Source organism: Pteronotus mesoamericanus, unplaced genomic scaffold, assembly GCF_021234165.1.
Source record: "Pteronotus mesoamericanus isolate MK-2021 breed Mesoamerican mustached bat unplaced genomic scaffold, CSHL_Meso_final contig_73, whole genome shotgun sequence".
Lineage (NCBI taxonomy): Eukaryota > Metazoa > Chordata > Mammalia > Chiroptera > Mormoopidae > Pteronotus > Pteronotus mesoamericanus.
Genome location: NW_026555245.1, coordinates 1870589 through 1895720, shown reverse-complemented (window position 1 = coordinate 1895720; position 25132 = coordinate 1870589). Strand labels below are relative to the sequence as shown.

The window sequence follows — 25132 nt, the reverse complement described above, 5'->3', positions numbered from 1 at the left end:
TTGAGGCTCAGAGTCCCTGCTTTCTCACATTGTTGGCAGAGTTGGGGCCGGCCTTGCTTCGTTCTGGGCAGGATTCTGATTGTGCAGCTGCCCTTAGTCTCCCCCACCACCGCCTCTTTTCTCAGAAATATTCAGCAGGCTCTTCCGTGCTCCCTGCCCTGGCTCATCTTTGCCTCCTCTCGGAACTCGCCCCACCCTTCAACACACACACTCCTTCTCCATCTCCTGGCTCACACGCACCCTTCAAGACACACCCTGGCTCTCCTGAGGTCACTCCCCGCCCACCCCCCCAGTAGCCCAGAGTGGCCAAGTCATTTTTATGACCCTTTCCACATTATGGTGTTACATGCTTGTCTCTCTCATTAATCTATAAACTCTTCAGGGTCTTTCCCTCTGCCATAAATGTGAATTATTATCAAATGTTAACTCAGCCTTGAAAAATCATTTCTGTCACCTCGCCTTTATTTAAGACCTGTAATTCCAGTATTCTAGCAGGATGCAAGCTGCTACTGCTCTCTCAACATAGCTCTTCAAGAAAAATAGTTGGCTCATAAGGCAGCACTAAAATTGTGCCAGTGGGTTTGATATATGAGGTCTGTCCGGAAAAAGTCTAGCCATTGTTAATATAACAAGGACAGTTTGCATGACATTGATGTAACCTGGCAGCCAAGGAGAGTGGACTGGAATGTGCATGCATGAGCAATGATGACTTCACTGCACTAGGCAGTGGGGGTGGTAGACACCAGTTGAGTGAGCTTGTGTACTGTGTGGTTGTCACATTCAAAACAACTGAGCGAGTAGAGCAACAAATCTGCCTCAGATTTTGTGTTAAGCTTGAACATTCCTCTGGGGAAACTATTTCAATGATTCAGAAGGCTGCAGCTATGAGCAACTGGTGATCAACAGATTCATCATGACAACGTGCCCGCTCATGCATCATATCATGTGCAGAGGTTTTTGGCAAAACATCAAATCACCCAGGTGACTCAGCCCCTCTACTGCCCAGATTTGACACCCTGTGACTTCTGGCTTTTCCCAAAACTAAAATCATCTTTGAAAGGAAAGAGATTTCAGATCTTCAGTGAGATTCAGGAAAATATTACAGGGCAGTTGATGGCAAATGGGAAAACTGTGTGAGATCCCAAGATGCCTACTTAAAAGGGGACTGAGGCATCACTATCCTATATACAATGTTTCTTGTATCTTGATTCTTCAGCAGTAAATGTCTCTTTTATACTACATGGCTGGGTACTTTCTGGACAGACCTTGTATGAATTCAAAAGTAAAAATTATTGTGTTGATAAATAATTTTTTAGCAGTCATATGTGATGGGTAGATACATACTTAAAAATCAAAGAAAAATTATATGCTGTTTTAGTCACTTTTTTTGAATCTGTACTTCCTTGATGGGAACTTGTTCCAATGTGGTGTCAGATCATGGTCAGCAATGAAAATGTTAGAGCCAAGGTTAGGTGCCAACCCATAAGGGAGAAGAAATAGTCACTTCGAGCTAACTTGCTCGTCCTGCATTCTGAATGCAACGTCTTTGACATGGCATGTCCACCCTGTCTTTCCCAAGCTCCCCCAAAGAAATGAATTTGAAAATAATGCTGAATGGATGAAACGAAGTTCGACAGGCTTATTTTAATGCACTATGAAATACATAAGACCTACAAAAATACAGATGCTTCACAAATTGCTTGTCATCCTTGTGCACTGACCTTTGAAGTTCTTCTGTAGTTCTGTATCTAATTGTTAGTATCTGTGCTTCCTAATCACAGATGTAAACATGGTTTATATTTTATTGCAGAGCATCTTCAAGGCTATTAAAGCAATGGCTTTCATTAATTAAAGCACTTGATGAGTTTTCAGTGGGGAGGAGAAGGCTACATTGCCCAAAACCTATTTAACCACAATCCCCTTCTCTTTGCCTTCCCTGCAGAAAGCTTTTTCCTAGGATGATGCTCTGCAGCCTCGGGCCAGGGGAGGCTTGTATCGCAAACAAAATGGACACAAAAGCCCAGCATAGCAGTGAATAGAGCTTTGGAGCAAATACACATGGGTTCAGAGTCATTACTCAGTTATGCAAACTTACCTACTGGAGGACTTAGGGCACTTTTTAAAACATCTCTCTGAGGCTTGGTTTTCTCATTGATGGAAGAAGTGACTATGTGCGTCTTACAGAGTTGTGATAATTAGTAAGTGAATATGTGTAAAGAGCCTTGCATAGAATCGTAGTCATAGTTCACTGAGTGACTAGAGGTGTACTAATCAAATTAGATGTGTTAGTAAGACAGACAAAGAAATTAAAATGACTGGTTGTTCTTTTTGAAGCCTTTCTCCCTTTGTCTCAAGTTTTTATCTTTATAATAAATTTTGTGATTATGGTTGAATTAATATTTTTAGTATAAAACTGTTTAAAACAGGGATATGTCTCATTGTCTTTGTATGTTATCTGACCACGAGTAGTTAGTAAATGTTTATTACAATTAACTGAAAGTTTTTATGTCAAAATAAATTTGGCTGTCTGTACTTAGTGCGACAAACTGTTCTGTCAGTTGTTAAGAGAACAGAGTGTAGTGCATTTTTAAAAAACAACATACAACTGATTCTCATTATTCATGGTAGTCATATTCTATAAATTCACCACAAACACAGAATTAGCAAACACTGAGCCACTGGTCTCGGAGAAAATACAGGGTTTAGGTTCCTACAGGCGTCTGATCCCAATCTTTTTGACAGTAGATCTATACATAACCCAGTGTTATGTGTTTCTGTTTAAAGGCTCCGTATTTAATATATATTGTTAATTCATTAACATTGAACTCACAGCCCACAGCACTGCTAGTCACACCAGAATGAAGCTCATCTAACACACATACGTTATTTTCTCTGAAGTTACAACACAGCCTCTGTACTTAGGAACACTGGACAGCACTTTAGCAGTGTGCTTCGGGGCAATTATAAATAGCACAAAATGCAAAAAAAAAAAAAAAAGAGGCACTAAACAGACCACAGAAAGGACACTTGTTTACAGTATGGTAGCTGAAACAAGAAGGCAGAGTGTTGCCTTGACCGACTCCTTCGGGCAGCTCAGATCTGCAGATGACCGTGAAAGCACTCCAAGGGCTGACTGTAAAGTTTACAAATAAATTTTGGGGAGTAGGTGAATTTGCAAATAGGGATCCTGCAGAAAATGAGGATCACCTTTACCCTTGTTTCGTCAATTCAATTATAGTATACAGTGAGTTTCTATTTTTCAGGAAGGAAGCTACATTCCCCCACCCACTAAACCAGTGCTGCAGCTGGGTGTCAGTCACTGAGGAGCCACAAGTGTTTGTAACAAGAGAGGGGGCCCGGGGTGACAGGCAGTCCCCAAGTGAACTGCATAGATGGCCTTGTTTCTCTGTGTGCACTTTCTCGTCCCTGCTCACAGCTCACCCTGGAAGCGATGTCATGTTGTTGCTCTGGGAACTCATGATGTAGAAGCCTTTGCCAAAAAAAAAAAAAAAAATGAACAAATCTTTTTTTTCAGTTGTCAGTGGTCAGGGGGAGGGGGATGGGCCAGCTGCCCAGGAAGGAAAGGATGGCAGCAGCAATTAGCCAACAGTCCAACTCAAATTAGGCCTCTCAAAGAAAATTACTGTTCTTAGAGACAAGTTTCTTCTCCAAGGCGCCTGTCCTCAGTTTGCTGGCTGCCTGTGGAGGTTGCACTGGGAACATTCGCCCCCATGGGCCATACGTGGGTGTCCTGCCAGCCCGTGGGCTCGCAGTGACTGCGTTCCCAGGTGAGAGCCCAAAGGCCCCAGCTGCAGTGAGCGCCAGTCCGCCTCAGGACTCCCTCTGAGTGGGGCCAAGAGAACGAAGGGGCCGATAATGGGTTTGACGGTGGAAGCCAGTGGCCAACTTTAGCAAAAGTTCTACACACTTCAGCTGTGTAGCTTTCTTTGTTTTTCCTTTTAGGGTTTTTTCCCTAGGCAGTCATGAGAGGTGATATTTGGGGGGTTATACTGCAACACTTGGGGATTGAAGCAACCACGAGCTGCTAATGACAATAACTCTAGTTGTCGAAGGTTCCTCAAAGCTAACCGTTATGGAAGACTTACAGCCAGTCACTGTTCTAACCACTGTATGCACTGTAGCTCATTTAAACCTTTCCCTTCTACTCCAGCTGCCCCCCCAGGCTGGCACTATCACTATGCCTACTTTGCAGATAAGGAAACTGAGGCACCAAGCATTAAATAGTAAGCCCACAGTCACATGGCTAATAGGTGGTGGAACCAAGGCTCCAACACAGGCAGTCTGTACCCTGAGCTCCACAGTTATTGAATTACAATGAAGCATCTTCAACTACACCTGGTTTTTAGGATTATAGATTCAGAATAGAAGGGCAGCAAGTCAGCACTTGTATGAGCTCCTGGAGGAGCCCTACGCCCAGTGCCCCTGGGGATAGAAAGATGCCCCTGGCAGCCCTTGGTCGACAAGGAATTAGTCTTGGGAGGGACGGAAATGGCCAAGAAACAGACAGAAAACAGCAAGTACCCAGAAGGGTCTGGGATGCTCTGTGGGTTTGGGCATGGGAAAGAGTGCTGGTTGGAGCAAGGAGACGGGGGCAGGTTGTTGGGGAGTCAGAGATAAATAAGGAAAGGTGTCGTTAAAGAGATGGCATTGAGATGGGCCTAGAAAGTGTCCCTCATAATCATTCCAGACGCCCTGGAGCCAGAGTTAGCCTGGACAAAGTCTTATAGTTATTCAGCATTAGAATCCCACTTCTGGGTGGGGTCTGTCCCATCTGCTGACCCCTTAGCCCTTCTTCTCTTGCTAGTTCCCCCCTCAGGGGAACCGCAAAGTGTGAGTAAGAAAATGGCGTTCCAGATGTTTCGCTGCAAACCTGGGCTGCATAGTGCGCCTTGACCTGTGCACACACTGCTGGCCTCAACACACACGTTTGGAACTCACCATAACTCGGCCATTGGGGTTGTTGGGCCTTAATGTCCTCACCTTCCCTTAATTAAAAGGGGGAAACAGTCAACAGTGGAACATTTGGCCGAAAACACACTCAGATAGTCTTTACATTTAGGCTTGCATGTATATTCTTTGTGGTTTGCCTGCAGACTTTTTTTTGGCACTTTGGTTTTGTGTTGGTTTTTTTTTTAAGCAAAGTCATTCAAACCACAGAGTCTGCCTTGAGTGTTTACAGCACCTGAAGCAAGTCATTGGGACTGTGGCCTGTGAGAGGCATCTTGGCCTGACCCCTGGAAGCACAGTCATGTGTGGTGTGAAGGTCCCACCCTGCACGGGGCACACTGCCTCCTCCCTGTCCTGGGGCCCCTTGAGGGCCCTCAGTGGGGACATGATACCATCTTTGTGAGGAGTGGGACTGTGTTCCTTCTTTTCTCTAGGAAGCCCATCTCTGCTGCCCACTCCCTACCCTCAACAGACAGAAAACCCAGGTCTTCCCCTCCCCAGAGAAATTAGCAAATGGTTGGAATAACGTCGTAGTAGATCCCATGGCCCTTTAAGGTCGTGAGTTTACAGGCAATGCGTGCTAGCATTCCAGTGTGATTTATACTCCGACTTCTCTGCTATCCTGCTGCAGGGGGAAAGAGGGTATTAATAACCTGTCATGCAAAAAATTTGACACTCCTATAAAAATAATCCTTCACTATGGTTTTTTTTCTTCACTGGCCTCCTGCTGCTAAAGTAAATGACTAACATTTTAAAGTATCCATTCTTTAGCATCAAAATATTACCCTTAATTTGGTTTTCTCTCCCCGCTTTTGTCTGCATGTGAGGAGAATAAAACTAGCTAAAAATAACCGTGATAATGCTCTACATAGCAGTTCTCCAGCAGGTGCCAAGAAATGTACCGATCCTGTGATAACGGGTGGATCAACCCTGCCTTGGGCACTAGGCGAGAAATAAGGGTCGATAGAGGAAGCATCTTGCTGTTGTGTTTCACTTACATTCAGATAGCCGACTTTTTTCTCTATACCTCACCCACTTATCCCACTTGTTTACTTATATCCACGTTTTGTTTTATTTTATCAACTTATCTTATTATATTCTTTTATATATGCACAGGAGGCTCTGGTTGTTTGCTAAGGTATAGGATAGATAGGATGCTTTTCTCTGCAAGAAATAGAAAACACAGATCAAACTGAAAAACCCAAAGGTAGTTGGCTTCAGGCTAGGGTTGGCCTACACCCCTCCACAGTGCTACCACACACCTAGTTTTCTTCCTTCGGTGGGCTGTTTCTGCTGTAGTGATTGGCTTTAAACCAAGAGTGACTCCCGACATGGTCCCAAGGTGTCTGGTAGCAGCTTTGAGGGGATCAACGAGTCTCAGAAAAAATCTTTGTCTAAACATTCTCTGGAAGTTCTTACTTAGGTCAGGTGCCTATCACTGGAGCCAGGAAGATAAAGTGCATTGATTGGCTTAGCTTAGGTCACGTGATCTTTTATCTATAGTTGTAGGTGGAGTCAGTATTGGAAAAGGAAGAAGAGGAGGGTGGGTGGTGATGTTGGAGAAGCAACCAGCCGTTGTCTAGTACATAGGGCTTCTCAGTTCCCAAAGTGTGAAAAAAATATACAGCTTTTTTTGTTGTCGTTCAGTTTTTTAGGGGGGGTGTTTCAATTGATAAATACTGACTGGTGCTAGGAATATGTCATCAGAATCAGGGCTCTATATATTTTTCTACCAATTCCTTGGTCTCTACCTCTTGTTTTCCTAAACATATAAGAAAAGAGTGTGTTGGAAGTGAGGTCCGATCCAGGAACTCCCTCCCACTGTCCCCCGAATCTGGAATGGGAGGGAAGGAGGCCAGCACAGAGGTGGAAGCATTAATACCCATTCAACAAAACATAACTCAAGAAAATAATTTTTATCCCTCGCAACAGTGTTCATAAAGAAACTGATTAGAAAGAAAGAACTCCTACGTTTTGTGACAGCATGGATGGAACTGGAGAGTATTATGCTAAGTGAAGTAAACCAGGCAGCGAAAGGCAAATGATCTCACCTATAATAGGAACCTAATGAACAAAACAAACAAATGAGCAAAGTAGAACCAGAGGCTTGGAAACAAGGGGCAGACTGACAGCGACCAGGGTGGGGGGAGGGGTGCAGGTAATAAAGGAGGAAAGAAGGGGAAGGGCCTAGTTAAAGAACAAGTATAACTGACCCATGAAGTATAAGTGACCCATGACATGGACAGCAGGGTGGGGACTGGCTGGGGGTGGTGCATGGGCAGGGCAGGGGAGAGCAACCGGGGAAAATTGGGACAACTGTAATAAAACCACAATAAAAAAATAAAAATTGCAAAATGTTTTTAAAAATGGCATTAATGAAACTGAACTGTAATAAGAAATATCCCTACTTACTGGGTTAATTGTCCATAATTTGAACTTTTCTACTCACAATTCCACTGCTCCCCCTCCCCGCTTGGCACATCCTTGCTCAAATCTTGTTTTTTAGTGAACAAAAAAGAATGTATCAATGACCCGTGCCCTTCCTTCTTCAGCGGGCAGTTTGCAGTGGTGAAGAAATGCCGCGAGAAGAGCACCGGTCTGCAGTATGCCGCCAAATTCATCAAGAAAAGGAGGACAAAATCCAGCCGCCGGGGCGTGAGCCGCGAGGACATCGAGCGGGAGGTCAGCATCCTGAAGGAGATACAGCACCCCAACGTCATTACCCTGCACGAGGTGTACGAGAACAAGACGGACGTCATCCTGATTTTGGAACTGTGAGTGCTGTCTGCAGGGCTGTGGAGGGCCTGGGGGGCTGGGGGAGGGAGGGGGCAGAGTGAAGGCGGGTTAGCGAGAGGCCAGGCCCGGAGCCTGGTCAGGAACTGACTCTGCTTTGCCAAGTCCGAGAACTAGGATGTGTTGCCTGCCCAGAGGCCTAGGTGCAGTTATCTGGAGTAATTTCGAAGACCATCTGATTTGCAGGAGGGTCCCTCAGCCTTAGAGTTCTTCTTTTATTTTGAAGTCATTTGTTTTCTGAGTTTAATGCTAAGCTTTTAAGTGTCTGTCCTTCTCTACTTCTTTCTTTATTCTCTTTCTTCCTCTCTTCTCCTGTCCTCCCTCCTCCCTCTATCTTACACAAACACCATCCCCCACCCCCACTACCCACCCCCCCACCCCCGCGCCCACCTTTTCAACTGTTGGAACGGTCAGTACTCATTATGTGAAAGGGTCAAATTGAACCAGAATCACTCAGAGGTGATTATGAAACTTGTTTTTAAAAAGGTTTGCTTAGTGTCTGAGACACACCCTGCCCATCGGATGTTATTGTAGGAAACTGATTGCAGCATGTTGTTCTGTGACTGTCTCCCTGACCCCAGCTGCTATCTGCGTGCTCCACTCTTGGTGACCTGTCCAGCAGCACAGGCTGGCGGGAGAGGAGAGGAAGCGGTCCTAGAGCGCCGGGCTGGGAATGTCTCTGGGCCCTTTGGAGGGAGGAGAGACATTGGTGCCGTTAGGGTGGGGGCATGGGTGATGCAAAAGGGGGCTGGTCACAAACCAGGCCTGGGGAGTTCTCAGTGATAGAGAACCTCCCCCACTCGTTTCCTGAGAACCTCTAGAATTCAGATTTTCTCTTCTGCCAGCCCCACAGCTCCCCTTGTTTGCACATCCCTTAGGGCTAAGAGGTGAGTTTTGAGACTAGAGGAGATGGAAGTGAGGGAGGTTAACAGAGGGTCCAGCGGATCCCGCGACACCACATTGCAGGACTTCTGGGCCCTCACAGCTTCTTGTCTCATCGCTGGGGTTCAGGCACATTGCTTTATGCGTCTGAACAACAACCTTCTTAACTGTAAATTGGGGTTAATAGTACCTATCTCAAAAGAGTCTTGAGGAGATTAGAATTTAAAAATACCTAGTACAGCATCTGGCTCATGGATATGTTTAATACATATTTCCTTCCTTCATTCCTTTGAACCAGGAAGTTCTCAACCCCTGCACTGGTGACTTTTGGGGCTGGATAAATTCTTTTTCAGGGAGCCACCCTGTACACTGTAGGATGTTTAGCAGCATCTCTGGAAGCATTTTCCCCTCCAGCTGTGACAACCAAAAATGCCTCCAGACACTGCCACCTGTCTCTTGAGGGCAAAATTCCCCAATTACTGCTTTAAAGGACAAGCAAGACTTTAAGAGCACAGAGGATTAAGGGGCCTGCTCAAGCTACAGCAGAGAAATAAGAGGAATCAGTGTGTAATCCACACTGCGGTTTTATGTGGCTAGTGGGGAACCGGGAAGAACCAACGTGAAAATTGGGGTAAATCCTTTACCATCTCTAAGCCTAAATTTCCTCCCTCAGGGCTGTTGTACAAGACCACAAAGGCAAAGTTCCTGGTAAGGAAACATTACAGATCACAACTATTATGCCATTTCAGAGAATTACCTCAAGAATGCCACTCACCCCCTTTACATACCTAACGGTACACACGATGCCCATGAGCTACTGCCCTCCTCGTTCCCACACGTGGGTGTATATTCTGGATTCAGCTCCTGTGGACTGACTCCATTCCAGAGATATTTCCCATTAGGCACATGTATCCTACGCTTAAAGTGGCGACATACAATTACGTTTCCGATTAGATTTTTTAAAATTTTAAGTGATCATGTAGTAAACCTGATGTCAGAGGAGAGATCTACAAGTCTATGGAAGTTAGCACACAGATGCGTGGAGCCACCCCCCAAATCAGGGTTCAGAGCAGTCCTGTCACTCCCTAAGTCCCTTGTAGTAGCCCCTTTATGGTCGCACCCACCCTCCACCTCCAGCCCCACCTCCAGGCAACCACTGAGCTATTCTCCATCCATTTGTCCTTTTGAAAATGTCACATAAGTCGACTCATGCAGAATATAGTCTTTTGAGACTGGCTTTGTTCACTCAGCATAATGCTTTTGAGATTTGTACCTGAGTTCTGTGCTCCTTTTTATTGCTGAATAGTACTTCACTGCATGATTTTTGTTTATCCATTCACCTATTGAAGGACATTTGGGTTGTTTCTAGTATTTGGCGACCATTAATACAGCTGCAGTAAACAATCACACAGACGTATGCGTGAACCTAAGTTTTCGTTGCCTTGGGGTAAATGCCTATGAGTGGGATTGCTAGGTTGTGTGGTAAGTGTATGTATAACTTTATAAGACACAGTCAAACTGTGTTCTAAAGTGGCTGGCCATTTTTCAGCCCCTCCAGCCAAGGATGAGAGTTCCAGCTCCTCCACTAGCACTCAGTGTTAATCAGTATTTGTTTTTTAGTTGTAACCATTCTAGTATGTGCATACTGGCTCACATTACATAGGTCAATGTGTGGTGACCTTGAATAAAAGTTGAGCAAACTTACCAAAAGCAGCTATTAGAAGCAGCAAGAGAGGCCTCAGGAGATGGCCCCTCCCCCACGGGAAGATTATGTGCTGTGTTGAAGGTGGTTATGCTTATTTCAAAGGTGTGTTAACCTAGATGCATAAAAGCAACAGACAGGACTTGCTTAAGGCAACGATAAACCTTTTACTAAAGATGTTATGGGTCTGCCATGACCAGTGTAGCTCAGTTGATTGGGCATTGCCCCGCAAAGGGAAAGGTCGTCAGTTTAATTCCTAGTCAGGGCACATGCCTGAGTTGCGGGCCAGGTCCCTGGTCGGGGTGCATTCAAGAAGCAATCAATTAATGTTTCTCTCCCTTTCTTTCTCCCTCCCTTCCCCTGTCTCTAAGAATAAATAAATAAAATCTTAAAAGAAGAAGTTATGGGTCTGGGGCATGAGTACCCACCATAACCTGCCTCATTAGGAATTGTCAGATCACTCTGTGATGTTTACTTGCCATAGAACCCCATTTCCACCTACAGGTCTAAATTCTAACAGCTTTAAAGGACGATTTCGTCATCAATGCATATTTTATCTCCTCTGTTCTTTCTTAAGAATGCCGAGGTACAGCTGTGGTTAAGGAGAGAATAAAATTTAGGAACTTGTCATAAAATAACCCTATGATGTTACAGTGGTCATTCATCCGATTTCTTGTTCTGATTTACTGCCTGTGGAAGAACTCCATGGTGAGTGTAGCTTCCCAGTGCCCACTAATGAAGCTGGTGCCCTCGCTGGAGACTTGTGCCCGTCTCTGCTATTCTCGCCTCCGAACTCCAGGCCCATCCTCACCGCTGAGATAAAGAGACCCCAAATCGCCAGTCCACTCCCTTTTTCATGAACTGCCCCCAGTGTCCTGGGTGAGGTACGGAAATGGTATCTTTTCTGTCCTTTGTACAAAAGCCATTTGAGACAAAGGCATTTTCCACGCTTAAGGCAGACAAATGGCATCTGCCTTAAAGACAGTTGTCAAACCTAGTTCCAGATCTGTCCTTTAAAATTTGTGTAAATCCTGAAAGTAGTTTTAAAGAATGACTTTCCCCCCAACTTGCTTCCCTGGGCAATAATGTTTTCACAGCAGGTCTGCTGTCAGAGCTCAGCAGAGCCTATACATGAAGGAGGCACACGTGACAGCTCAAAATCACGACCTCATGTCCTCCACACCTCATTGTTCCTGAAGTCGTGCAGATACAAAATCTCCCTTTGCCATGTTACAGCTCACCCACATGTGGTTGCACAGCAAGGCACTATAAAACTTTGATCTTCCGTGCTGTAGTCATTTCATAACTTGCCTTGTTACCTGATGAAAAGTGAAACAAAATTCCCAGAACTCAACGTTGGTGCTAATCAGAGACACTGGCTTCTGAAATTCCGTTTCTAAACTTGCTGCCCAGCAACAATGAAGTATTTCAGGCTGTGGGTAAGGGTGCATTTTTTTATCTAGCTTCCCTCTCTCCAGCGTGGTTTAGATCTAAATGTTTTTAGGAGCCATGTAGACTATGTAAATGTGCGAGGTTGTCCTGCATAAAGCCCCCAGGTCAGGGAGGCATTAGGGAATGGTGCGGCCTGTGGCTACTTGGAACCCCACTTCAAAGAGGCAGCCACCAATCAGCTGATTGTTGCAGTGTGGGATTTTCCATACGGTGATTGCCAGATCTTGCCTTTTCTTTTTTTCAGGAAAACTCTGTAATCTAGGTTTTTAATGTTGGCAATTAGTTCACAGTGTTCATGGACAGATAAAACCTATCTAAAGGCCATGTGTGGACTGTATAGACCTCCAGATTCTAGCCTACTAAAGAAATATGTATTTATCTATTTGTTTGTTTGTTTGTGTAAGCAGGAAGTATTAGTTGCTCACGACTGTGGGAGAAACAAGCATAGGATGAATACAGTCAGAGATTAAGGTTAAGGGCAAGATATGCACTTAGCATTCCAAAATGATTTTTCAAATACACAGTATGCTTTAAAATAGTGGTTCTCAAACTTCAGCATGTATCAGAATCACTTGAAAGGCTTGTTAAAATATACATTATCAATTGCCCGCACTTCCAGAGTTTCTGATTCAGTGGGTCTAGAGTGGTACCCACAAATTTGCATTTTAAAGAAATTCCCAACTAATGTTGCTGATCTCCCCACATCCCACAAAAATGCTATATTGAAGTCCTAACTCCATTTACCTCAAAATAAGGCCTTATTTGGAAATAGGGTCATTGCAGATGTCGTTTGTTAAGATGAGGTCGTCCGGAGGAAGGAGGGCCCCTAATCCCATCTGACTGCTGCCTTTGTAAGGAAGAGGAAGGCCGCGTGAAGGCAGAGACGCGGGGAGAATGCCACTCGAAGGTGGAGGGTTGGAGTGATCTTTCCTCTGAGCCGTGAGGAGAAACTAAGACCGCCAGCACCTTGATTTTGGACTTCTGGCCTCTAGAACGATAAGAAAATAAATTCCTGTTGTCACAGCAGCCCTAGCGAACTAATACAGAAACACTAGTTGAGTCTGAAATTCTGTCACCTAGTTTAAAATAAAACACATAATCATGGCTGTTCCACCAGGCCACTGAGAAACGAAGTGATGTGTGAATCTTGCTCCCTGCAGAAGGCCTAGGCAGGGGAGGACTAGCCGGGGTGGGTGGTTCTGGGCCTGCCTTAAGGCAGGAGTAGGCGTCACCCCAACTTGGCCTGCTCCAAGGTAGCTTTGCGTCACCCATCTGAAAGGTTACCCTGTTAAGATTTAAAGTAAAAACCCTCGAATTGCCGTGTAAGTATAGGCTTGGTGGATTGTTTCAAAGAAATCAAGCCAGTTTGAGATCTCCAACCATAAATTTTTTCCTTTATTTGTTCTGCTTGGAATTTAAAGCAGATCCTTAATTAACCCTTTTTAGCAAGCGTGCATATGTTCTCTCTCTGTCTCCAGGAATTTCAGTTTAATTAGTGGACTATGCTGTGGTTGTAGCCAAGTGCAAGGGCATGGAATGAATAATGCATTCTTTTCTTTTACTTAGAGTGTAAATGTTTTATCGTGGTAAAAATCACCACATAAAGTTGACCATCCTAACCATTTTTAAGTGTACAGTACAGGAGTGTTAGTTACAGGCACCTTGTTGTGCGACAGATCTCCAGAACTTCTTCCAACTTGCAAAACTGAAATTCTATGCCTATGGAACAACTGCTCCCGCTTTGAGCTCCCTTTTTGACTTAGGCTGAGTTAGTAATTTGTGGACTTCAGTTTGTTCATGGCAAACAACTGTGGAGTTACACTGAAACATTAGTGCAACATTAGGCCACTTTATGCATGATCATTAAGTTGACTTACTCTCTTTCATGACCAAACCAAGATGCAAACTAGTAAGAATATGAATGCTTTCATTCTCTATCAGCACAGTAGATATATGTGGATGAATTCATGCTGCACCGGCAGCAAATCCAGAATTGCAAGAGCCTTTCAGGAAGCAAACACAGTGATCGAAGTGACAGTTTGTAAGTGACAGAGTGGTACTAAGCTGAATGTAGTCACGGGGACCGAAGTGATGCTGGTAAATGAGGTGAACCTGAGGCCTGAGGCCTTTTGGTCTCCCTCCGCCACCTTTCTCTGCTCCTCTCCTGGTCCTCCAAGGCACAAAAGCACACTCAGATTTCTCAAATGGCTTTTTTTTTTTTTTCTTGCTGCTACATTTGTTCTCTCTTCCCTGAGCTCCAGCCAGCTCTTTTGACTTTTTGAACTTTTGTTTTTATTCACTAAGGTAATTTCAAGAACTGTTCTGGGTTTCACTTTTGGCATCTGGCCCCTCAGATAGCTGCGATTAGTCAAGAACAGAGATCTGAGAGTACATTTGGCAAGAGTCTCAACCTTTCACAACAGAGCTAAATCACAAAATAGGTGATTTTCCATCCAGGCATTCTCTTGAGAAACAGAACCCTCTGTGTACGCCTTCCCTCACAGGCCTAAGTTCTCACCAGTTCACTTGTAAAGTGTTTCCTTAATGTTTATTGAATGGGCATTTTTGCTCATTTAGGTGGATTATTCGATTTCCGGATGATCTTAGAAGAATTGGGATAATGCACATCATAAAAGCAAACCACATGTGGCGTCTGAGCTCACAGATCTGTAGTTTTCATTATATACTCATAATTTAATGCCTTGCTTGATGTTCTCTGTGCTATATGCATAGGTTATAAATAGAAGGTATTTTTATTTGTTTCCAAGAAAGCTCTGTAATCGTTAAGGTTTGGCCAACTGGGGCACCATGACTGCCTGCCGGCCAGCCTTAGGGACTTCCATAGCTCCCGTCATGGCTATTCTTGGGTCCCGCCCCAGGGGCCACAGACTCTATCATATGACCCTCTGGGGTTGCCGAAATCCCTAAGAACTGTTCACACTTCCTCTTGGAAACTCACCGCCACTTCACAAATCTTAAGGCTTTTCCTGTCTTGGTCAATCACTCCCCGAACCAATGCTTTGAGATGTCCCAGGAGGGAATTTGGTGGAATTGTGGCTCCAACTGACCCCTCCGACACTCTAGTTTCCCCTCTTGCTTTGTTCCCTCTCCTTGCTGGCCCCGGTCTCTCCTCTGCGCGGCGGAGACTGTCCCAGTCACAGGCTCCCTGCCCCACTCGGCTGCTTCTCCACACCCAGAGCCCAGACCGTGCCCCCCGGCTTAGCCCACCTGCTGGCCACATGGTGCCCACATCTGGGCCCTGCTGCATTCAGAATTCTGGAGCTGAGGTCATCTTTGGATATAGGAAGCTGGGGGACGTCACTCCCTGCTGGTGCTCCAGAAGAGAGGCCAGAACACAGGCCATGGGTAGGATTCCCTCACCAGGCCAGTGCCCAGGGCAGGTCCTTAACCGTCTCTCCTGACCATCCTTGAGCCCCTCAAAGCTTCCCTTCTGCCTCGCATCATTGCAATGCATCGCTGAAAAAGCAAATGGAAATACTTCCAAAAAACAACCTTATATTGCTTTTTTTTTCTCTTTACTTGTATTTCCAAGTAACTGAATAGTACCTCACCATCTTAGTTTCAGCCACTTTTTTTCATGTGTATAAGTTATTTTCATTGTAGCCAAAGTTACTACAATGCCACTCAGTGGGGACAACACCAAGTACACACTTGTTCTGTCCTGAAATGTGAGTCTCCTTTCCGGACGCTACACGAATGCAGTTCCTAGGCCTGACTACAGTGCAGCGTTAATGCTGCTGTCTCAATGAAATTAGGTATAAGGGAAACATAGGCTAAGGGACCTGGTCTTCCCTAGGTGACAGAGTGTCAGTAACTTCTTTCCCCTGATATTGTGACAGGGAAATTCAAGTAGAGTTGATCATTTCAGAAACATGGGGTAGAATGTTCCCTTCTTTTCAGGCATCTTGGTTTGGTGTGAGTCTTTGCAGACAGCCTTGAGAGAGAGCCTGTAGATAAAGGACCAGAGAGGCTTTCCTTGGAGGAGAAGGGGAGCTGCACTTCCTTTGGCTCTTCAGGTCAACGCTGCGGGGCCCCCCCTCACATTACCTCATTTAATCCTTGGGTACAACGATCTGGACTCAGAAGGTTCTGCCCATCTTATCCGGCTTCCCATACTAATCCTCAGGCAATAGTCTCTTGGGGAGGAAATTTTGTTGTTGTTTGAATCCTAAAATTCTGCTGAGCCCATATAGGACCCATTGTCCTTCTTTTCTAAGCTGTCAACTTTCCCGGGGAATAGGAGGAGTGAGTTCAATATAAATTAAAAAAGACCACCTTGAGGCAGGGAGGGCCTTCGTTAGCCTGCCTCGCTCACTCCCTTCCTCATCTAGGGCTGCCAGTCACCTCGACCTCCCCCTCCTGGGCAGGGCTTCTCATGTTCCCTTGGTTCTTGAGCTGCATTTGCCCTCCTCAGTTTCCAAGCAGTGACGCAGTAGCCTTTGAAAGCCACGCTGGCCTTTGAGGACCTTTCTGATTCTCTCTCCAGCGCAGCTTCTGCGGCAGCCATGTTGTTCTTGCCCCTGATTTCTTAGCATTTCCATGATGCTGGGAGGGGGCAGAGAATGTCCTGGTGTCCTGTGGGAATGAAGTCCAGGATGGCTGGGTGAGGGCTCTGGTTGTAGCTGCATGGGCATATTTGTCCCCTTAGTAGGCTTCTTTGAGGGCAAGACTGTGTCCTACTTGGCACCCACAGCACTTCAGACTGTGCTTGGCCCAGTGAATGTGTGAACAGTCCAAACGGAGCAAGAACAAGACAGAAGGAGGAAAGTGTCTCATGTGACCAAAGAGGCAGTAAGTTCTTTGTGAGATGCTGATGTACCTCCCAGGGCTTTAGACAACTCTTGACTAAGTGTCCTAGAGGGTAAGGAATGAAACCTAGAACACTGAGGGAAGAAAACAAGTGATAGGACAGCGCCCTAGGAGCAGTGATAGCAAGGCGCTGCCACCACCCTTAGACCTGTAGGGTAGGAAGGGGAGTGGCTCGGGAACCTGGAAAGGATAACTTCATGGGGAGAACCGCCTCACCTGAGCTGAGCCCTCAGCAGGGGGACTGGGCCAGCTCAAAGCAACCTGGCAGCAGGAGGTGGGGCTGGCCTCCGTCTCCTTCCTTGTTGGTGCTACCTGTTGGCCAGACCAAGCTGGAAGCCAACTGACAAGGGAACCTATTTATTCACCCTCTGTGAGTAGCCTCCCTGGACCCAGAACTGGATGGAGAAGGGTGGGACATGGATCTGGAGAGGTAAATAGAAAATACCACTTCCTGACCAGTGTGGCTCAGTTGATTAGGTGTCGTCCTGCCAAGTGAAAGGTCACCAGTTTGATTCCTGGTCAGGGCATTTGCCTAGGGTGTGGTTTCAGTCCCCAGAGGCAACCGATCAATGTGTCTTTCTCCCTCACTACCACCTCTCTAAAAGTAAACAAATTATTTTTTAAAAAATACCTCTAGCCTCTAGTCCTTTTGACATTCAACCCAGATGCTGTGGCTAAGTAGTTGCAATCCAAACTTCCTGGTGTCCTGCAATGAATTCTTTCCAGGACTGAAGAATATATAGTTTGTCACTAGATGGTTAGGCTCTATTTTATCTCATGCTCTTTTTTTTCTCAAAGGCCGTATGCCCATCATAGATTCTTAAAAAGGAAGTACATTTTTTGAAGCATCACCCTTTTGTTTTCCTCATTTCTCAGTTTTTAAAAAATATTATTGGAATGAGGAAGTAGAGACACTGTCTGAGGCTAGAAGCCTTGGTTCTTTTGCAGGTGGTAGCTCTCTCCTGCCTGGGCAACCTGCCCAGTAGGAAAGCTGTGTTCATCTTCCTCTTCTACCATTGGGGCGCTGCGTCCCTCTCTGAAGGGGTGGGAGTTGTCTCGCCACTCCTGGGCATCCATGTGTCTAATGGGTGCTATAGGAATAATTTCCATGGAAATAGGAATCAGCCTTTGCCCTCTGCTCTTCCTTGACTTTCATTCCATCTTCAGATCACTTTAACCTTCTTAGTCTACTTTTAGTCTACTTTTTAACCTTCTGCTTGCTACTGAAAGGATTCTGCTGAAGCTTCCTAATTTGCAAAATTCCTTAATATATGCACAACTCGTAACACTCAACTAACGGTCGCCTCCCGAAGTATTGGTATCCTGACAGCTGTATCTCTAGGTCTTTCTCTGGAGCCCCACAACTGCTTCTCCACTTGCCTGTTCAACATCTCCACCCACATGGACCTCCCCCCGGTACCTCAAACTTATTATGTCCTGAGCTGAACTACCAGTCTCCCCTCCCCCGCCTGCTTCTCCCCTCTCCTTCTCTAGCTTGGTTTGTGGCATCACCATCTTCTTGGTGGCCCAGGCTGGAAGGCAGCGCCACCCTTGCCTTTTCCTTCTCCCCTGACTCCCCGCTTTGCCACAACCAATCTTTCATTAGGTCCTATGGGTTCTGCCTCTGAAGGAACTCCTGAATCTCCCTCCTTATTACCAATCTCATATTTTCCCCTGGTCCAGGATCTCATTAACTCCTCCCTGAATGATTACAGCATCCTCTAGTTTCTCTCTGGTCCAACTCAGCCCCAGATTTATTACAAAACGACTACTTCTCTTGCTGAAATATCTCTGATGCGCGATCATGTGAAAAGATTCTCAATATCACTCATCATTAGCTATCTCTACATATCCAAGCCACAATGAGATCACTTCACATCCACTAGGATGGCCGTAATAAAGAAGGAGGCAGAATATTAAGTTTCGGTGGGGATTTTGGAGAAATTGGAACATTGCTCCAGAACATTACACTGCAATGTAATTACTGTAATGTAATATAATATAAAATGGAAGAGCTGCTTTGGAAAACTTTTTGGCCTTAAAGTATTCAGCGTAGAGTTTACCATATGACTCAGCATTTCCACTCATCAGACTATACCCAAAAGAAATGGAAATATATGGTCACACAAAAACTTATCCATGAAGTTTATATCAGCATTTTTCACACTAGCCAAAAAGTGGAAACAACCCAAATGTCCATCAGCAAAATGTCATAGAGCCATGCAGCAGACTGTTACTGGCAACAAGAACGAATGAAGCGTTAACACACACTTCAACGTGGATGAACATTAAAAACATTGTGCTAAGTGAAAGAAGCCAGTCTCAAAAGACCACATATCACATGATTTGGTTTATATAAAATGTCCAGAATAGGCAAATCCAGAGAGACAGAAAGTCGATTAGTGGTCCTGGGGCAGGCGGGGTAGTGCCGGTGAAGAATGGGGAGCGGCTACTAATAGGCACGAGGTTTCCTTTGGGGATGATGAAAATATTCTAAACTTAGATTGTGGTGATAGTTGCACAACTCTGTAAATATACTAAAAACCATTGAGTCGTACACTTTAAAAGAGTCGATTATGTGGTGTGTGAGTTATATCTTAATAAAGCTTTAGGAAACATTTCTGATAGCCCTCCTGCCTACAGAATGAGGCCCATGATCCATGGATTGGTGAGGATCCTCACACCAACATCTAGCTCCTTCCTTATATTCAACCGCTTCTCCTCCACCCCGTTTGTCTCTGCCCCTCAAACTCCACCCACAGTCATCGTTAGCAGAATTCGTCATGTTCCTAGGCGCTCCTGTTGTTTATGCTGCACACTCTGCCTGACATGCCATACCTTGTCTACCTAGAGAATTGCTACTCGTCTGTCATATCCCAGATCACGCAGGTTTAATTGCTTTCTTATGTGTATTTTTGTCACCTTTTAGAAGTTTGTTCATGATAGCACGTTTCTCTCTCTCATTGATGTTTCTCTCCCTCTCTTTCGCCCTCCCTTCCCCTCTCTCTAAAAATAAATAAATAAAATCTTTTTTAAAAAACCCAGTCTCATCTCCATCTTTTTTAGAGGTCTTTGGTGGGGGTGGCTCTCTACTCTTCGCCTCCTTTTCCAGTTTCAGGGTGTCTTCCCCCTCCTTTTCCCTTCACCGTAGAAAGTGCTTGGCTCCGTGGCCCCTCTCTGCCCTATACCACATCTTCTGCCAGTGGCCAGAGGGGAAACTGAGGTGCCGCCAGAGCTTCCCCACCTGCTGAGTGAATGTCTACTCTCTCACCTTTCCATCTCTTTCTTCCTCCTCCAACCTTTCTTCTCAAATTCATCCCAAACTCAAGGGAAAGACCACTCTGCTCTATGCCTCTTTTAAAGTACAGCTTTCCATGGCTCGGGGGTGGCTGAAGAACGGGCGACACCATCCTTCAGGTTGGCTGGTGCCCCTATGTGATGGGCCAGGGGTCTTTCATCCAGGATTTCCAGGTTCTGAGTAACAACCAGCAGCCTTTATCTGAGCCCTTTGAGTGTGGGAGAATAAAGCCGGTCAGCAGTGGGAGGGGTGGGTCCTGTGCTTCCCCAGATAATAGCCTCCCCTTGTTTTCACCTAGATGAGGCAGATTGAGTTTGGAATAAACCTGCATCTTTGGCTGTCCCAGCTTGGTTTACTTCCCATGGCCTTTGTTCTAGCACCAGGTATAATGACCCAGGCTGAAGAGATGTCTGGCTGCCCTGGCTTTTCCTTGTGCCCCACTTTTGATTGGCCTAATTATTTCTGTGGGTCTCCAAAGCTTGAACTGAAGCAATAAAAGTAAAAAGAAGCTTGGTGTAGGCTGTGCCCAGTCTTGCTGTTAAGTTTCTTATTTCCCTCTACTGGAGGACCTTCTTTCGTTCCTGGACTCCGCGTGGCCAATTGGAAGGCGGAACGACAGTTTGTCTCTCAGCCCCTTCTCTGCCTACACGTACTCCCCCACGTCTTGCCTCTAGCAATGTTGTCTTCCCCTTTGTCACATCACGCCAGTGCGCAGTGCACATGGTCGTTTGTTCAGAGCACTGGAGTAAGTGGGTGAGGCCATTGGGGACTGGAGGTGACCGCCTTCAAGGTCCAGCCAGGCACCTCCGAGCCCCCTACACACACTTGAGGGCTGGGGCTCCTGTACTTCCGCACACCTGTACCCCTCCTTTGGTGACCCCGTTGGCAGGTTCACCCTCTGAACTCTAGGACACCATACCCGGAAGGCCACCTGCAGTCTTTCTAGTGGGCTTGCTGTCTGAACCAGCTCGGCCAAGGATTCCTTCGTTCCTGGGGCCACTTGCGCCCAGCATTCCTGCATCTCCTGGCCTCCCAAAACCTCCCAGAAAGGGGACAGTCTTTACAGTTGGCCTTGTGTATCACCCTCCTACTAAGCGTGGCATTTCTTGAATATTCTCCAGACTCCACATCTTTGTTAAAATAAGGGCCCAAGCCTGACTGTAGTCCTCAGGATGCTGACCAGTGCGGGACCCACCCGCCTCGTGCCTCGGGTGTTAAATCCACCTGCATTCCGAGCACAGGTAGCTGAGGATCCGCTCTGCCCTGGGTCCCTTTCTGGCATACTACACCTGCATTTTTCTCATCTGAATTAGTTTATAATTTCTTCAGGACTGGACATTTTTGGCTCTTCCTCCCTACCCTCCCTTTCCTTTCCCCACCACCCCCATTATAACCAAGGCCTGGGTGGCTCCAGATCCCTGCTTCTCAGCATGCTGACCCAGAAAGCCGAGGTTCTCCAAGCATCCATGGTTGGCTGCCAATACCCTCTCTTGCACCCGATCGCGTCCTTCTAAGGGCAGCCTTTTGTCTCATGGAATTATGTGGGAAACATTGAGCCATTGCTCTACAAAGGTTATCATTCTTACTGTCTTATACTTTTCTCCTATTTTCCTTCCTGAATTGATGGGCTCCATTACTTTTGTTTCTGGAAGCTTTTTTTTTTTTTTTTTTTTTTTTAAAAGAGGGAGCGTGGAAGGGAGGGAGAAAGAGAGGGAGAGAAGCATCAATGTGAGAAACATTAACTGGCCACCTTTCACATGCGCCCCAATTAGGAACTGAACCTGCAACCCAGGCTTGTGCCCCGACCGGCACTCAAACCAGCGACCCCTGGCTTTGTGGAAAAACACCAACCAACTGAGCCACAGCGGCCACTGGAAGCCTTAAACTGATTTTATCCAATGGAATGTTTTTCTGTTACCTCCCCCCTCCATTTCTCTTCCCATGTCCCCTCTCTTTCTATCCAATATGGAAACAGAAATGCAAGTGGAGAATCAGAAAGTGAGCAAGTGCTCAGAGGTGGGGGCAGGAGGCTGTGGCTCACATTAAGCCATCGTAGGTGTGATGACCACCTACGTAAGACATCCTGTGGGCGGTACATGTCACCCAACTGCCTGAGCTGCAGGTCTTGATCACCGCCCCCCCCCAAAAAACCATCAAGGTTTTCTTCTCCAGAGAGCTGGCTCTGACAAACCATGGCTCTGAACTAGTAGCATATTTTCCAGAGCTCCAATCATTTTGATCTAGTCAGTGGGTAGAGGGCAGATAGAGTCTGTTCCCTGAAAGAAGAAAAAGGAAACGAAACTGGTTTTGATTTGTTGGCTTGTTGCATAAATGCCTCATTATATTCCACATAAAGCTTCTTCAATTTAAAAAAATAAGGGATATTTATTTCTTTATGGCCAGCTGAGAACTGCAGCCTCCTGTTTGAAAATCTGCCTCAGCAAACCACAGCTCCATCATTTGGCCTTGAATTTAAGCGTGCAGTCATTCAGTGAGGGGTTTTGACAATCTTATCAGGGGGACCACTTGGACTGGAACACTGTCATTTATTATGCTTTGTCCACATCTACTTCCTCCTTCCTAACACTTGAGCTATGTGGCCTGGTCCCACGTCATGCCATGCCTGCTGGTATTGACAAGTCGTGACACATTTTCCGTTTACCAATCCAGCATTCTGTTTCCATCTCAAAGAAAGTCGTGATTCTGCTGTTTCACTGTGAATGAAAGTGATTGCTTTAAAAGCTTCATTTTTTTTCCAGGGAGACTGTACTTTATTCCAGCTGCACAGATTAGTCAGTTCAGTCCTTCATGACCGTAGGAGACCAGGTTTTTGAGGCAAGGGACCTTTGGGGATCCCAGCTTATTTCCAAATGTGGGTCAATTCACAAGATTGGAGTCTTTCTTTTCCTGTCATAGCTGGCATTCCTAATGGGTTTGGTCCCTCATGCACAAAGCATACAACTCTAAAATCATACAGACCGAGTCTCCATTTGTCCAGTTTTCTTGTCAGTCAGTCTGTCCCCCTTGAATCCTGGAGGCCCCATGTCTACCTGGATGCCAAGGAACTGAAATAAAATTGTTAGTTCTTGGAGAGTGTAAGGGTCAGGCAGAACTGTCAGCTATAGTGTTTGCATGGTAGGCTGGAAGTTTCTGGGCAGCACAGCAGAAAGATTTCTGACATTTCCTGAGCAACTACTATATGCCATGCTCTATGCTCGGTGCTTTTCATTTTATCCCATTTAATATAAAGAAGCCACAAAAAAACATCAGACTCTTTAGAAAGAAACCTTGACCTGAGGACCAAACTCCCTAAGATAAGGAGGTAAAACATTCCTCCTCACCTCTGGAAGGGAATTCACGCAGATGTATATTTTCTGAATAATAATTACCATTCATTGAGGACTTTTTATGTGCCAAGCCTTGAGCTAAGCAGGTTATAGACATTTAATCTTTGCAAAGCCCAAGGAAGTAGGGTTCTGATCCCGATCTCATTACCTTTTGCTGCATAACAACTTCACAGCTCAGTGACTTAAGATGGCAACAGTCATTTGTTTTGATCGTGGATCTGCAATGTGGGCAGGGCTCTCCCGTGCTGGCTCGTCTCTGTTTCCGGTAGCATCAGCCAGGCAACTGTTGGGGCCCCGGATCACATAGCTGGGATGTGCACAGGTCCCCTGTGCTCTGCTGCTTCTAGATGCTGTGACATTCGAGTTGACCAGAGCACCTGACCCACCTCAGCCCAGGTTTCCATACCTGTTCCTGCCTTCCCCGGGCCTGGAACATCAGTGCCCACCACAGCTACCGACGCCCAGTGAGGCAGAGTCTAGAAACCTTCCTAAATCACTTCACCTGTATTTGGCATTGACTTTTAAGAGCAACCCTGGCAGAATCCTAGGCTTGAGAAGAAAAGACCCAGGAGTATGTGAGAACCATCTTCAGAGACAGGGAGGGTGACTGCGTAGGCCACAGAGTGGCCCGTACTCTGTGACCCACGATGTTTGTGAGCAGGGCTTGGCAAACTACAGCCAGTGGGCCGGAGCCTGCTGCCTGTTTACGCATAGATTTCGAGGAAAATCAGTATAACATTTTTAAAGGGCTGAAGAAAAAAACAAGAATATGTAGCAGAGTCAAAAAGTTGCAACAGAGACTGTATGGCCCACAAATGCTGTTAAAGAAAAAGTTTGTTCTAAAAGGCAGAACTAGAGCTAGATTTCAAGTCTACACAGAAAGAATTTTCTCACTAGAGTTGTCCGTGAGTAGGAACAGCAGCCTCAGCTGAAAGTTATGCAGGCAGTTGCCTGTGCCTGGGATACTATAAGTCAGTGGTGTGCTAGTAAATGTGTAACAAAGGGTTATCCAGGCAAGAAAAGCCATGAGTTGGCCCTGAATTGGTGTACATCAGGTGGTTGGGTGTCGTCCTGCAAAGCGAAAGGTTGCCAGTTTGATTCCTGGTCAGGGCACACGCCTGGGTTACAGGTTTGGGCCCTGGTCAGGGCACATACAAGAGGCAACCAATCACTGTTTCTCTCCCTCTCTCTTTCCTTCTCCTCGCTCTAAAAAAATAAATAAATAAAATGTTTTTTTTTTTTTAAAGAAAAGAAAAGCCCTAATATGTAATGTTTGTCTATTCCTATGATACAAATCCCTCCACGGCCTATTTCCAGTTCTGACGTGATGTCACTGGAGGTGGAGTTGGGAAAAGATGCATGGAGTTGGCTCTGCAGTAGGCTCAGGGGGTCACCGGTACATCATGCTGCCACAGGCGGCTCCCAATCTAGAGATGTGCAGGGATATGGGAAGGAACAGCAGTGCTGGAAAAAATTCCAGTTTGAAATTCCATTTGCCTTCCGGGCTCCCATCACAAGCAGCCATCACTAATATCTACGAGCGCAGAAAGATTATGTACTTCGCTATGGATCACAGAGCTGTTAATTTCCACCTGCTATTTCATTGTCTTCACATCTGGTTTAGGAAAACCTTGATTTCTACATAGATTGATAAGTTTGACTGCATCCAAGTTTAGAAGCTCTGTTCAACAAAACATCACTTTAAGCAAAGTTAAAAAGACTAGTGACAGATTGGGAAAAACATTTGGAATATAGAAGAAATCAAAGCTTAGTATCAAGAGGGGGTAATGGACATCTATCAATCAATTAAAATTAAAAACAGCGACAGTCCAATAGAAAAATGGACAAAGGGTGTGGACA

At 45.7% G+C, this 25132-nt stretch overlaps 1 protein-coding gene across 2 annotated transcripts in view; it reads left to right on the top strand.

Annotated features, from left to right (window-relative positions):
- Positions 1-25132, top strand: part of DAPK1 (death associated protein kinase 1) — a 178058-nt gene that overhangs the window by 88924 nt on the left and 64002 nt on the right. For both annotated transcript variants that reach the window (XM_054582936.1, XM_054582934.1), the window contains exon 3: positions 7521-7742. In XM_054582936.1, the coding sequence (XP_054438911.1) occupies positions 7521-7742 (222 nt within the window). The remainder of the gene's footprint in view (positions 1-7520; positions 7743-25132) is intronic.